Below are 16,186 nucleotides of genomic sequence, written 5' to 3' on the forward strand. Positions count from 1 at the left end.
GTCTGAATGAGCAGAACACTCTGAAACCCAGCTTCTAAGAGAAAAGAAACCTTAAAACAGACATGTCCAGGTATATAGGCTTTCGCTGTAGATACTTGACTAGAAGTTCTCAGGTATTAAGACCTGAGTTCTACAAAAACAAAAACAAAAATAAACAACAACAACAAAAACCCCCACCTGTGTTCTAGTCAAGCTCAGGTATGTGCTTATTGGGTTTCTTTGGGTAATTTACTTTGACTGTTTCTTAGTGTCCCAAGCTATAAAAATAGAAGGGATTTATCTATTTTTTATGTCAGAAAATTGTTGTGAGAATGACTTGGGTGACCTGAAAAATAAATAAGCTCCTTGAACAAAGCACAGTAAAGGTCTAATTATTCGAGTTTCTATTGTGGGGTTACACAAAACAATTCACTCAAAGGACACAATGTTTGATTGAGAACATTCTTAATTTTATTTTTCTTTAATTTTATAAAATTCATTTTGTAAGATAAGTTCCTAAAAGTTTATCCTTTATGTGTGTTAAAATTGAAATTCTGTATCAGAAACGAAGGAAACACTTTCAGTTAACTCTCTTTGTGTGTGTATATGTGTGTATGTATGCGTGGGAGGTTTTCAGGGAAGGGTTGGTTATTTGTTATGTTATTAAATCAAAACAAAACACAAGATATGGATTACTTCACTTTCCTTGATCTTGATTGGTTTCTTACAGAACCTTTTCCATCTCCTCCCTCTATGCAGCCTGGAAGCTTATCTTGTATACTGGTCTGAAAACAAATATTAAGTATCTTTTTGCAAACATCTTACTTCTCCTTAAACATTGCTGAACCAACTTTGGGGGAAAAAAACCAAAACAACTCTTTACAACAAAAGAGCCACCTACAGTCATATCTGTAAGATCTCTTTCCATAAAGACCAATCAGCCTTTTCTTTTTTAACCCAAAGTTAACAAACACAGAAAGAGAAGCCTGAAACCTGGGAGTTATTCAGGTTTCCAACTCTTTCCACCTTTCTGTTTCCATGGAAGCTAACCAACTGAATAGCTGATGGCTGGGGCATTCTATTAAGTGATCTATACTAGGAGAGAATAACCTATATGTTAAACCTGACTCTTTAACACATCGAGTTAGCACTGCTAAATCAAATCATCCCCCATTAGCTTAAAAAGAACAATCAAATAGGTTATTCAAATTGAGGTTCAAATTCACCAAATCCGTTTCTGCAAAGAACAGAATAATTTGGAGAAAATCTAGTAGATGTATGGAACTAGCCAATTTTAAATATTATTTGCAATGTTTAACGTTCAATGTCCATTTGCTAAAGAATCATTATCAAAGAATCATTCTCTAGACCTTTCTGGTACAACCCCAAACAAGTGATAAACAAACTGGTAAATGTGAAATACGCATCATTCTGAAACAAATCAAGATCTTCAAATCATCTTCTATGACTAAATGGATAATACCCCATGAAAAGAGCACCATTGTGAAGATATGACAGAGGCCAGAGTATACAACTAATTAACAGAAAAAAGACACGCTATCCAAAGAGTTATCTATCCTGTGTCTACCAGAGGGCTGGCTCAGTTTACACCGTTAGCCACTAACAATTGCTGCTCCTTAGGCCAGTCTTTTTTTTTTTTTTTTTAATGAGCTAGTTTCTTTCTGTTCTCAGCTCCTTGGAAACCACAGGGTTGTCATGGTAGCTGTTATCAAGGAAAAGGGAGTGAGAAGATGCTGACAATACCCTGCTTCTTTTCTCTAATAAGGTGTAAAGCCAGGTGCCCACTTGGTCTACACAGACACTACGCTCCCTTATGCTATAAGTAAGATCGGCTGAGTTAGGGCTTAAATAGTCCATCGCCATTAGGGTCAGTGCTCTCTTTCTATGGGTGAAAGATCCTTGCTTTGACCCCCTTCTCCCAGCTGCAATAGGTAGATTTGGGCAAATGCTTTTATTGTTTTGTTGGCATTCTTTTTTTTTCTTCTATCTTCCGTGGTAAGAGGGAGACAGGAGTGGGTTCTCTGTTTTGTACATCAAGGAGAATATATTTGGCCCCAATAGATGTCAAGGGGACCAGGTACATCCCTTCTCTCTACCTGAGCATCTTTTTTTCCACTTTGTTTCCATCAGTGGAAGTGCCCTTTGAAGAGAAAACACTTCCTGGTCCTCAGGAGATGCTTGAAAATTGAATTAGAGCCTCCATTCCTTTGTGACTTGCAGTTGGGGAGTCACCATCTGAAGCATTTCCCATTTCTAGCAGGAACCAGCTGTGAAGCAAAATGACTAAAAGAGGTACATAAGAGGGGAGAGTCCAGAGAGAGACATTAATCACCACAAGACTCTCCTTTCTTGTTACACTCGTCAAGTAAGAAGAGGGCCAGTCAGTGGCAAAGGCAAAGAGTTAACATGGGAGACGCAGCACTGTAGGCTGTGTGGTTAGAGCCTCGCTATTAGAGAAAGGGAAATTTCTACAGGAGATCAGAACTTGGTGCCTCGGCCCATGAGTTTAAGGACGGCAAAGTTGTAGGTGGCAGCAATCATGAAGGTGAGCTGTAGGAAGAGAAGAGAAAATATGAGTGAGAGTAGAAAAGGAAGTTCTCCCTCCTCCAGAGCTTTTGCAAATGAGGAAGGGTAGAAATAAAATCAGTGAAATAAAGGAAAAACCCCTGATCTGTAAAAAGCAGCATGTCCCAGGCTCTCACCCTACATGCCTGACTAGAAGTACTCTCTGAGACATTTCCTTCTAATGGCTCAGGCCCAGAGAATCAACTCGACGAGGGTTTATTCCACACCTATGCTAAGTCCTGGCACTGGGTTTTCCTCAGGAAAGTGAACAGTGCATTGGGCTCTGCCATCATCCCATCCACATGTCTGAGTGACCCGGAGTCACAGGCTGCTTGCTGCCGACACACGGTCACAAGGGGCAGCACAGCCCTCCCTGCTTCATGCATCAGTTTATTTTCCAGAATAAGGAACTCCAGTTTGCATAAAAACCTCAGCAGTAGGGGCCAGGAGTTCTGCGAGCTTATCCTTATCACTACTTACTTAATGACTACAGATAAATTCCTTCACCCTTCAGTGCCCTAGGTTTTTCATCTGAACAATGAATGCACCCCATTGACACTGCACTGGAACACCATTGGCAGGACCCGGGGCATAGGATCACACTGTAGTAATAACAGTTCTAATAATGTCAGAAGGTCCTCCCAGGGTTTTCAGGAGAGTAAGTAAATCCCTTGGAGAGTGCCCAAGGTGGATTCGTATTGACAGCATATAGAATTCCAGGCTTTGGAAAATCACGTTTAGTAATGTTTCCTTGTTCTTGTCACTCATCTGACCAGCATGGGTTGAGAATTAACTGCAATTTATGACTGCAAAGCTCTTGGCACTATTACATGCTCTGTAAATGTTAAATATTATCATTTCTGACTATTAATCTCTTACCTTCTCTTTCCCCACACCACTATTCCTGTTCCTGTCTAATTTCTGAAGTCTCTCTACCTTGCCAACCCAAAGTAGAAGTTCACAGTCTACACTTTGTTGTCTCTTCCCAGGCGCTTGCTTCTCTCTGGCATCACAAGTTTAGCAATCTATCTTTTTGCCTTTCAGCATAGCTGTACCCAAGCTATCCCAGGACCATTTATTTGCCAGGATCACATTCAGACAACTCACCAGGGAAACCAGTGTGGCAGCAGCCCCCACAAATGCAGCAATAAACAGATGGAAGGTCATTTGGAACTGCAAGAAAATGCAAAAGGGAGGAGAGTTTCTTGCAGCTGCAAAAATATGCTCTGCTGTAGATCATGCATGCAGCTTCTTGTGTGTTAATTCTGCATCTATAACTAAACTCACTTCCCTGAGTGTAGGCCTCCTGTTCTTTAATGTACGTCACAGCACCTAGCCCCAGAGCACTCAGAACACAAAGTATTCATAAAACACTCAAAAATATTTTAATCACCTGGTTCCCTACAGTTGTACCCAGGATCCCCAAATTTAAAGTCATGGTTTAAAGTTTGAACGTTTAAAGCTACTGCCTTCTTCTTCAGGATTTACTTTTATTCCCCTGCCTCATTTGTGGATGATATCCATTGCCAATACAGTGTTTTCCTCTTTCAAATGTACTTTTTGTTTTTACTTCTCATTAGAGACGGAGGGGTTCCAAACTGAAAGTGGTTTTGTAAAACCTATGAGTATGTCTCTATGCAGAAATCATTTTCTTGATAAGGTTTTTAACTAAAAGAATTTTTTTTTTCACTTGGGGGATTTTTCATTAATCTTTATCTTTACCTAAAACTACAAATTTCTCCTTTAAGGAAGGAAGTCTTGGAATGGAAGCCTTTCTATGCAGCTCTAAGAGAAATAGATGTTTTAACATCTATGCTCAAAATCCAGCAAAAAAAAAAAACAAAAACAAAAAACCTGTGGCTTTTAAAATTGAAGGCCATGGGTAGAAATTTGTATGGTACAAGCCATTCCATTGTGAAAGAACTCAAATGGCCCACTCACCTCGGCTGTTTTGCAGATGGAAAGAAGGTTGGAGCCACACACCTTGCCAGGGAAAGCATTCCATGGGAGAACACCTGAGTAAGACACACAAGTCAACCAGGGTGAACTTCATGGAGTTGTGGGGCTCCACGGAGATTTTCTTTCAGAGCCCTTCTTACATCTTTAATCATCCTGGCTGAAAAGTTGAATCTCACTAACAATCAGGATCCTCTTTTGTAAAGATTTGCAAAAAAAAAAAAAAAAAAAAAATAGAAGGTGGTACTGAACAGTTGTGTAATCTTGTGTTTGTTATTGAAATGTACTGCTTCTCAACCAGGCTAGAGCAGTGTTACCAGCCAAGAAAACTCCTACCACTTCCAAGAGAAGTTCCCTTCCAAGGGAAGAAATCTCTCCAATTTCAGTGGGAAGGGAATAACAAACTAAGATCCAGGCATCCATAACATTTTTCCCTATAATCACCACCCTTGTCATCCCAAGTAAAGAACCAAATATATAGTGCTTTCATAGGGGGTAAGAGAGCCAAGGCACCAATACCCTAACTCACCATACATTCTGGCATCAGCACAGAGACTGCCTATACTGGCAGAAGTCTTGCTGGGGAAGGCAATAGACTGGCAGGTGGTCCAGGTGTTGAAGTAAATGTACACAGGCACAGCAGAGCAGGCAAACACCAGGAGCCACACAATGGTCAGGGCATAGGTGATGCCCACAAACTAAAACAATTGACATGGGGTGGTTAGAAATCAGCATCGGCCTGCAGACATTGAAGCACAAACTGGGAGATCCTGGAGTGGCATGTGCCAGATAGGAAACCAGATTCCAGGGATCTCCACCAAATGAAATTAGTAAGCAGGGCACCTCTGCCAAATGTCGTTGGCAGTATCTACTAGAGAACTGGCCCCAAGTGTGATGGAGGGTGGCGGGAATGGGTGGGGGTTGGAGTGAGGAGGATCCCTGGGTTAGAGAGGCTTCAGGAGATTTTTTTGGGCAGATAAGGTGTAAAGAAATCAAAGCAGATCTTGAAAGAAAGTCGTGCCATTTCTCGCCTTAGGCTGAGCTTAGAAAATATTCCTCGTCATGAGACTTTTCATCCCTAGTCATTGAGCAAAGCCAATAGGAGGTTTAAATTTCAGATCCAAAAACCTTTCTAAGCCAACTGCTGGCCACAAAAGGTATCACCATAACCCACAGATATTCAACCCCCAAAAGATCTTACTTAACTCTAGAGACTGAAAACCAATGTGTGCCTCACTAGAAGCAGGGATAACCCTCAGACAAAGATGAAGCATTAAATATGTATATCCATGTTAGTTTCCTCTGGGACCTCCAACAGTGTAGAATCCCAGAATATTGGGAATTCCACCTTGGAGTAGAATTATTTAATTTGCATGATCCACCCTCCCTCTCAGATCAGGTACCTGCATCTCAATCCCATGAGTAGCATTTAGGTTCTTAGGTGGTCAAATCTAATTTTATTGTGGTCCCTGCTAAGAGGAGAGTAAAGGAATACCAACAGATGGCTTAGAAATGGTCCGATTTTATGAAGTATCCACAAAAGTCATGCTTTTTTTTTTTTTTTTTTTTTTTGAGATGAAATTTTCTAGGGAATTTTTGAAAGGTGAGGCTAAGCCAACTGGGCACCACGTTCTTCCTGACCTTCTCGTTCAGCTGTAGCCATCACTTCCTCACTCAAAAGCCAGGCCCCTAGAGAGGACCCAGCCTTGGGTGGGGATGAGGCCACAGACTCACGCCCAATTATCCCCCACCCCTTGTTATTGCCACAAAATCCTGAGGATGATCACCTTGTCGGGATGTCCTAGCCATTTTCCCAAACAATGACACACCCGCTCCAAAGAATGAGCTTGATGTTGGCCTCTGGAACCCCTCCCCTTCTGGCCCCCTGTTACCGTTGCGCTCAGGCCCTTGCCGCAGATGGTGGTCTTGTAGTCGCCAAAGATCTGCCTGACTGCGCCGGTGGTGTAGAAGCCCTCAGCCAGCAGGAGGGCCCCATAAAGGAAGAAGAAAGAGGCAGTTCCATAGATGACATACTGGAAGGCATGGATCCTGCATGAACAGATAAACAAAAGATATCAGGAAACCTTATTAACTGAGGAACTGGTTCCCTTCCTGCCTAAGTAAGGTGGACACTTGAGTGAGCACCTAAACAAGGCTAGGGATTTTTTAGAGGAATCACTAGGTTCCTCCACCCCTTGCTTGCCCTGTGATCTGAAGAACTGGGGCTCTATTCTCCTTGGCCTGACCCTTCAGAGATGTTTCCTCAGAGGAGAAAGCAGAGAGGAGCTAGACTAGGAGGAAGAGGGATGAAGGAATAGGGGCCTAACGTGCTAGGAACAGGAAAGTCTTAGTACGGAGCCTGAGCAGACTCAAACAGTATGTCAAACCAAGAGCAGCAGCCCCAGTCTGTCCAGTCATTGGGCCTTTCCTGAGTTCTCCATACCTATCACTGCAGAGGCTCCAGCTCAGTCAATGTTAACCTTACGGGAAGAAGTTAGAACACGTGGGACAAAGCAAGTGCAGTGGAGGGTGAGAAGTGGGCTGGCAGGCAGACAGAACTCCCCTTTCTGAATTTGGCATTTCCCCCTCATTCAGGAGCTCAGATGGGGCATAGTTGAAATCTGCAAACAGAGGGAAGACTCGGGAATCCTGTCTGGCTCTACGCTAAACCCCCTACTAATCACTAAGGAGCTAATGAGTTCTATATGTCTCCAGGGAGAGAGGGGAAAAAAAGAGGGGTTTGTGTATGATAACAGGTACTTACACATTGATGAGATACTCATAGTCCTGGTAGTTTTTGGAGAAATAGGTCTCAATGAGCTTTTCTGTGCCAGTGAGTGCTTCATGTCCACAGCCACAGAACAGTGCCACCCCAAAGAAACATAATCCAGTGGCCACCAGGGAAGCAAAGGGGGCCCCTACGAGACATCTTGCACAGCACTCTAACAAGCCTGGGAAGGAAGGAGGGAAAAAGTCAGGGATGTTCCATAAGTAGCTCATGCCACTCATACCTCTCTGCCAGACCAGTCAAGCCCTGCGCTCACATGCACAGATGGAGTAGTCACTCCAGAGTCCAAAAGCACAAGAGTCTCCAACTTTAGGCTTCTGGAATGTGAGATTGACCCAAAAACCATCACTTTGTTCCATTCTTGAAAATAAGTCCTTAATTTTAATTCCCAGAATGTATGGGTTTTTAAAATAATCTGTCATCAAAGTAGCAAGCTGGGGAGATTATGCGAGCATCCTCTCCTTTCTTATTCTGATTTGTTTGTTTCAGTCATTTATCAACTCTTATGGAGTACTTACTATATGACCAGCATTGTGCCAGGTGTTATGTGGGATGTGAAAACATAAAAGACATAGACTTTACCATATGGGAGTCTTTTGTTTACTGAGGAAGAATGAGCTAAGTAGACCTAATATTTTCAACTAACAATTTTAGGCAGCCAAGTAAGTGGTTACAGAAGGTAAATGCAACAAAAGTTCCACAAAGGGACGGGTGCAGGCCAGAGATGTTGGTATTGTCAGACAGTATTTGAGCTTTGGAGAGCATTCCAGGTGGGGGAAACTTTGGAAATGGCATGCTTCTGGATATTCCTGAACATTGGCTGTATTTGTCGCATGGAATGCTTGCTTCTCTTTCATCTAGAATATTATGTGGAGAGCAGTCCAAAGGGAAGGAGGAAACTGGCAGAGAGCAGGAGACAGTAATGGGAGGGTGACTATTATTCACAGTAATAAAAATGCAAGCTTAATGATTTTTGAACACTTTGCTTGGCTGATTTGTCCCCCTATATTGCAGCTTGGCCAATATCTGCACCCTCAGGCTTACACCGGAGTCCTGTCAAAACAGCTACAAAAAGACTCTATACAAAGTCAGCAAAACATGAAACCTCTTTCTGGCATGACGAAAACACACCAGAGCCTGGAAACACAGGTGTCTCAAAGTGCTAAGAGTCCCTGAGATACCGAGACCTGTCACCCTAGGCCCCATGCCAGTGTTGCTGATAAACAGGAAAAGCACACAAGAAGTCGTAGGCTCTAAGAACAGCTGTGCCCCAAGTACTAGCCCCATGCTGTAAGTGCCACATGGAGCAAAACTTAACAAATGTCAAGTAGATGGCAGACTAGATGAGGAAACCGTGGTTCCCTTGGGCCACTTGGCCAGATCTCAAATATATAAAGCATATATGTGTGTGGGGTGTGTGTGTGTGTGTGTGTGTGCACGTGCACTGATTTTATACATCTATTCATATATCATATAATATATATAGATATGATATATGAAATATTTTATATATATCATATGTATATATGAATTATATACACATATACAGCTGATGTGCTGAGAAGCTGTTTTTGGAAAAGCATGTTGGAACTCCTTATAAAAAGAAAGCAAATTGTACTAATTTCTAGGTTTGAATTTTTATCCAAATCTCACTTGTTTATGCCATGGTAGCAAGGACTAGGGGAGTCCTTTGCCCTACCCTCTTAATACTAGTACAGTTTCTTTTTAGCCCCGTGTGATTAAACATCTGTGGATCTGCATGGCTGATGCAATGTGAACAGATTTTGAAGGACCAGATTATCTCTATGATGAGAAAGTTGAGGTAGAAGGATTTGTCTCTGTTCTAAGAGCCACAGAATGAGTGAGTTCTATTATCCATCATCCCCTAAAATGACAAGCCCTCCCTTGGTCCTCAAAGAGCATCTTCCTCAAAGATTCTGGTATGTGACACCAGAGATGAGGTTCAGAAGCCCAAGGCAAGCAGACTAAGTAGCTAATATTTGCAGCAGAACTGAATTTTCATCCTTTTCCAAGAACTGAAGAACTGCTGTCAGAAAATTTGGCCTCTATGAGAAGCAATCAATTTGTAGCTGTGTTGCTGTAGTGGAGGCAAAGTTTACTTAGTATGAACTTGGCAATAGTGCTTGGTAACAGTGCTTCATCAGAGCTGTGTGGTGTGTGTGTGTCTGTGTGTGTGTGTGTGTGTTGTGTATACATGCATGTGTGCACGCATGTATATACCAGAAAGAAAAACACAGCAGTTCAAATTGATCATTGTTCTCAGGAAACATTCCAGAAATTGATCTTCCTCTTTCTCAACAGGTTAAGATACTAGATGCATCCTGTAAGTTAAGAAAAAGAACTTGGAAATAAACAGTGCTGCCATTTTCCTACTGTCTATCCAACTCTTCCCCACCCCCAAACTCTAGACTCTTCTAGTAAAGAAGGTCTCTGAAGCCTGAGGGTGGGGGGAGGAGAAGGTCAGTGACCTCTCTGTTCCCTCTCTCCCCAGCACAGGGTCAGGGCTTGGACAGAGCCCTCCATAGCTCCCCTGGACAAAGAAGCCTTGTTTTTCCCTGAGATCCCAGGAGCCTCATTGGTATTCTGCAGGGGCCTGCAGGCCTGGGGGTGGGGAGGGGGTCAGACCCAGGGAACAATGGCAGAACTGTTTATTTAGCCCAGAGTAAGGACAGCCATCAAACCTAGCAAGTTACCGTCCTGTGCCACTCACTCACCCCAGCTTTTTCACCCTGGGAAGAGCTAAATGGCTCAGGTGTGATCAGGGATGAAGGAACTTGAACTCTTGCTAGCCAAACAGGGAATTAGCTGATGCCCCCTCCAGGGTTATAAAGATAAGGAAAAATCCTCTTTGGTGTATCTGATCCCTTGATCATCATCCAAATAACCAGAGAGTGTCAGATGTAGTGTCCTTACTGGGTGATAAAGGGCTAAGCCTTGGGAGCAACTCTGGATCATCCACCAATATGCTTTCTTTTTACATACATTTTTCCTCTATTTTCTTAGACCTCAAATAACTTAGTACCCCTCTTCTGCTGCACTGCCACTCAAAGCAAGGGACAAGAAAGACAGGTTTTAATGAGTCTTCAACGTGGAGTTGGAAACAAATGGCCCCAGATAAATCACTCTGGAGCTCTATAGTTCAACGATATCAACATACACATTACATGTCCATCTCTTCACAGATGAAATGTCATTCTGGGGACATCTAAGTTCAACAGAAGTGAAGAATCTCAGTCAGTCTGACCAAACAAAAAATCAACTTTTAAATTTCAACTGGAAAAAAACTCAGAACATGCAAAAAAAAAAAAAAAATGTGTCTTCATCAAAGTAGTTGGCAATCAAAACATTCTGAGAAAGGTCCATGGTGTTCACTTTGGTTTTTCACAGCCCAAGAAATGTCTTTGGGAATGTGTGAACAATAGCCTAAAGCCACAAGCTCTACATTTCAGCACCTTTCATGGTTAAAAGGGTACTGGTTTGATTCAGGAAGGCTGTGAGGGATTCTGAAGTCCTTTGGCTCTCTTAAGAGTCATGCTCACGTTTCCAGGCTAAGCACAGATTGTCACATGGTAGAGTTGGCATAAAAGAACTACAATAATAATAATATTACCCAGTGCAACTCAATTGGATTAAACTGCCTGACTTTGATGAGAGGTCATAGAGAAAAATAATGACCCTTCCCAGTGTTTTCCTTTCATTTCTTTTGATGTGGATTCAGTACAATTATTAAGCATATTTGAAGTAAGCTGGGCACTATGAGAAACAAAAGGGAATTATAAAGGCCAGTCCCTTTCTTCAATGACCTTTCAGTCTTGCTAGGGAGAACAAACTTGTGTCTGTGAATCAAAGACCAAAGCTACCTATAACTTAGTGTTAAAATGTATATGATCAAGTCCTGTGAGCAAAATGTAAGCAAAGGTGTTGGCTAGATTTATCCACAAACTTCCAAAATGAGTCTAATCAATCTGTGCTAGAACTTCAAGCCCTTCTGACCAATAGTTTTCACAGGAATCTGACAAAGATCAACAGGACCATTGTTAATCTTATCCAGATCCATGTCCATCCAAGGGACTGTGTTGATCCTGATGCTGTCTCTTTAAGCAGGAGCCAAGAGCTCCCAAACCCTCCCTCCTTTCCCATGCCCTGGGCACGCCTCAAGGACCAGCTCCATGATGGAAATTCAGTGTGAATCTGGGAACTCATCAAAGGGAGGAGAGGAAGGGCTTTCAGTGAAAGAGATGGTAGAAAGAGACCAATTGTGCCTTGCACAATTCCTAGCCTGTCCCTTGAATCCAGCTGACAAAGGGAGAGATAGAAGAACCCTATACAATAGATCTAAACAACAGGCAAACTCATTGAATGAAAAACTGGCCCCATCTCCCTAAGTCTCTAATCTGCTCTACAGTCTTACCCTCCTCCCAGAACCCACCCCTTAACCTCACTCCATGAACAGAGGCCTCCTTGATTGGGGCCTATAGCAGTTGACAGGGCCAAGATGCTAGAGCAACCGTGACTGGTACTGGGGATGGATGGAGATCAGTGGGTGGGTTCTAGGAGTAAAACAACAATCATCAGGAGGTGCCAGAGACAAAGACTTTTGCTTCTGGCCTTATCCTGGTCAGACAAAGCCCTGACTATAATCTTGTCTTCCCTACATGAACTCAGCACTTATACTGCATTCAAGTGGTGGAAGGGGGCCCTGCAACCACTGGGACATGGGAATCTAAGCCTAATGGATGGTCAAGTCATATAGATAAAATTAAATAAAAAGGAAACTCAGCCTCTTGTTTGGACAGATATTATTATTACTACAGCAACAGCATTTGGACCAATTTATTTCCTATACTCTCTACTCCTCCCCAAACACACACATCACACACACACACACACACACACACACACACACACACACACACGCCAATATATGCCCAAACATTGGGAGGTTGGAATAGAAGCTTGATTATTAAACTCTATTCCTGACACATTGTCTTCATCTTGCCCATGTATGCGGAGGTAAAAGAGAAGCACCTGATAATAAGCTAAGAGACATTTTCTATACCTTATTCCTTAGGTTAGTCTCTCACCGTTTCCTCCTCTCTCCTTGGTTGCAGTGTGAAGCTGATCTGGGGAGCTTTGTTCTCTTCCTTGGGATGTCACTGATTCTTTTCCAGAGCCCTGCCTAGCAGAGAGCTCAGAGGCAAGTACAGAGCAGTAAGATCACCTTTACAACCATTTTTAAATAGCCAAGGAGGAAGTAATCAATCAGTACTCATAGGGTTTTTGAGGTAAGTTTGGAACTGGGTAGGCCCTAACAGTGGGAAAGAAAGAGAAACCTGCTGTTTGCCTTCCAGGTTGATGTGACCTTACCTGATCATGTCACTGCCCTGACTCAATCTTCTCCGGATCTGAAGTTCTGTAGGCAAGGAAGGCATTTCTACATTGCTTTCTTTCAAGACCAAGAACTATACCCTGGGGGTGGTTTTCAGGGCTTCAAGATAATACACAAAAAGGCAATGAGGGAAAAAGATGCCACTAGCTGGGTGCCAGCGCCTTGATGGGTTTAAACACTCTATGTCCCCTCCCACCCATCTCCCAGGGGTTCTTAGGCCTTACTACTACTCATATAGCTTTGAGAGGATAGTTCCAGTCGTCAGGCTCTTGACTAAACTTCCAGCTTTCATAGCGCAGAGCCAGGGCAAAAGCCCCTCCAAGCAGAGCAAGCCTTTCAGTTTGCTTGGCTCTTCAAGAGCTCCTCTGGCTCTGCAGGGCCAAGGTGAGGAATGGGGTGGGGAAGGCTGTCGTGATCTTTTTAGTCACTGTCTCTAGGAGGAGTAAATGAGTATGCTGGTTTGGATCTGGTTTCTTTTTAGCTCTTGGCATTCTTGTGGCATTCTTGCCATCCTGGTGGGATGCACTTAGTCTTCAGGAATTTTGTAAAACTGGACCCCTGCTTTGTATCCACACTTCTTTCTTGCCTGGGCTACCCTCACTTAGCCTGCACCAGCCAACACTACCCTCCTCGGCAAACAGCCACCTTTGGAGGGAAGCATCACAGTGTAGTTACCAGGGTAACAGCCACTGTTCTCAGACAACAGGCTTGCAGGAGCCAATGTTTTGCTGTTCAGTAATGGCATTGTGTTACTGAGCAGAGAATAATCAGCTACTGCTCTTTAGCTCTTTTCCGGTTCCATTGTTATCCCAAAGACTCATTTAGAACATACCCTTCCCAAGTCAGGACAAACTTTAATGAACTATCATTTCCCCCATAAACCTTTTATATAGATAATACTGAATTCAGTGTTCCTCTCTGCTTCCCATCCTGTAAGATTGTATATGGTTGAGGTAGTGAGCTCTATGTTTCTGGGGGTGATTAAACAAAGGCGATAGGAACATTTAATTAGCTGTTGTAGAAGGGAATCCTGCCTTGAGAGTTGGCTCAGGCAGCTTCTAAAGTTCCTTCCAATCCCAGATTCCACGATATAATTTGTCTACTACAATTGTTGAACAGCAACACACTCCATGTCGGAAGTAGTAGCAGTACAGTACCTTGTTAGAGATGGTCTATTATTTACAAAGGACTTGAGATACTTTGTTATTGAATAATCGAAAACTCAGTGGCTACACTCATGTGCACCTGGCCCAAGGATTGCCCACCCCCAAGATCTGGGATCCAATACACAACCTCAACTGTGCCCTTATCTGTGGCAATCTCCCCTGGAGATTCCCCTGGAGGAAATCATCCAGCCTCCATAACAGGAAACTGTCCCTGTGGTCACCTCATTTGTTCCTGCCTTTTCCTCAAGGCTTTCATCCCCTGAGGAAGTAATATTCCACATCGTTCTTTACTCCCTCTCCATTTTTTAATTCACAACCTACCCAATCAGCTGCCTTGACATTACATAGGGTTCCTGATGTTACCAAGGGTAGGATCTGAGTTCCCCTAACATTCACCTCTCACCTGGCTACACTCAGTTGGTAAAATGATTCTTACCCAAGTGCACAAAGTATACACAAAGAAAGCCCAAACCACTTTGGAAAGAGTAAGAGTCAGCTTATACACGTGTTATTGCATAATAATTGGTATGATCATTATTTATAATTGTTATAGAGCTTGCCCATTTTCAAAGGACATCCACATCATTATTACTTGATTTTCACAACCCTGAAAGTAGACAAAGCAGTTATTGTTATCCCCATTTTCCAGAAGATGAAGTGATAATTCACAGTGATCTGCCCAAGGTCATGAAGTTCGTAAGTGGCAGATCTGGGATTCGAACCTGGTTGTGTTGGCTCTAGTCCAGTGCCCTGCCCTCTTAGTTATCCATGTTGAATACATGCTTCAAAGATCTCTCTCAGGATGAAACAACCTAAAGGCTGACACCAGCTTAATATAATCGAAAACCTTTTTCCATGGATGTTGCTGGAGTCTTCTGGGTACTACATTTGATGGTGAATACAGAGGACAATTGATTCTCATTTCATTTAGGATACATTCAAGCTGCTACTCTTTTGCCAAATGTGAACGATGTCTGCACATCTCTGTGGCATCCTGTGTGGACAAAGACCCTTGTGCTCTGTACTCTAAGTAGACACTACCAAAGACCAGATCTTATAGCTTCTCTCTTTGTTCATAGCACCTGGAGAAGCCTTCAGTACTCAACCAAGTCAGTAAGAGCCTTAAGGTCCCAGCAGCTTCCCTGTCATAGGAGGGATTTAGAGTCTGAATCATGCCCTCAGAAAGGCTGAGTCTGTGATATTTGCTAGATATGGTCACCCATATATGTGTGCCTGCATGCACATGCACACACACACACACCTGCTACCCATATCCACTCCCCATGGTAAAGCCATTGAGGCCTTTATTTTCATTCCCTGAACCTGAGATTGGCCCTCTCAGCCATAGCCAAGCCTGAGTTCCATCTTGCCCAATTTCCCAATTTCCTTCTGATGCCAAACAGAGTCCAAATTTTGTATCAGCAAGCAGTTATTTTATACATCTGAGGGCTAGCCAACACTCATTTGTCTCCAGAAGAACCAGGGATGTCAGCTGACCCAGCCACTACCAGGGCCTGAGAACAGGGGAAAAGAGAAGGTAGAGGGAAGTGAGGGGGTAAGAGAACACATGACCATATCCAACCCTCTGGGCACTCTCTCCAAGGACCTGTGGTACTCTCCACGTGCTGCTGGAGTTCTTTGGTAATAAAGCATCATTCTCAGTACAGCAGAGAAGGAGTTAACTTAATTGAGTGCTAAGGAATTAAACAAAACAAGTGCCAAACCACAACTCATTGAAACCATTGGAAACCCCGAACCCTCCAGTTGGAAATTCTCTTGCAAATTTCTGTACCTGCTTGAATCTTCCGTGCTAAAGTTTTTGAAACTCACCCATGTCTTTGGAACTCTGACTCCAATTGTAGCCGGCTGGCTAGTCTGCTTTGCGGCTGACTTTGTTCAGCTGGAAGGATCCTGGTCTCTCCAGTCTCCTTCTTCGGTCCTTTACTTTTTCTCTCTGAGTATCTTTGTCCTCTTCTCCTGCAATGAAAAGGGCTTTCTGATTGACAGCCAACCCCCTTAAAGAGACAGGCCCGCTTTCCTCCTCCTCTCCTCCTCCCCTTCTCCTCCCCTTGTCCCCACCTCCTTAGGGATACTCCCTTCTCTAAGGGCTCCATCTTCTCTTTCTGCTTTTCACTGCCAATTGTTTCATTTTCTGTTTTTCTGTTTTTCTCTAAGCCTTGTCTGTGTGGAATTTCACTTTGCTGCAGAGACATCTGGAAATGTGGTTTGGGGTAGAAATAAAAAGACGAGGTTCTAGAAGCCTCCAACTGATGCTTGGGTCTATTTGATGTGGGATGTGGC

General features: G+C 43.1%; 1 protein-coding gene across 2 annotated transcripts; it reads right to left on the minus strand.

The window, feature by feature from the left end:
- Positions 1–427: 427 nt before the first annotated feature.
- On the minus strand, positions 428–15,875 carry PLP1 (proteolipid protein 1). Of its 2 annotated transcripts, none has more exons than XM_036067714.2 (7): positions 15,716–15,875; positions 7,286–7,472; positions 6,414–6,570; positions 5,051–5,219; positions 4,507–4,580; positions 3,673–3,738; positions 428–2,550 (listed from the first exon to the last, which is right to left on the minus strand). In XM_036067714.2, the coding sequence occupies exons 1-7, from the start codon at positions 15,717–15,719 to the stop codon at positions 2,479–2,481; spliced, it is 729 nt and encodes a 242-aa protein (XP_035923607.1). In that variant the 5' UTR covers positions 15,720–15,875; the 3' UTR covers positions 428–2,478. The 2 variants fall into 2 exon arrangements, with proteins under 2 accessions (XP_035923607.1, XP_035923606.1); XM_036067713.2 differs by having other exon boundaries at positions 6,309–6,570; positions 15,716–15,874.
- Between the last annotated feature and the right edge of the window lie 311 nt (positions 15,876–16,186).

The sequence above is a fragment of the Halichoerus grypus genome, chromosome X (genome assembly GCF_964656455.1).
Source record: "Halichoerus grypus chromosome X, mHalGry1.hap1.1, whole genome shotgun sequence".
Taxonomy (NCBI): Eukaryota; Metazoa; Chordata; class Mammalia; order Carnivora; family Phocidae; genus Halichoerus; species Halichoerus grypus.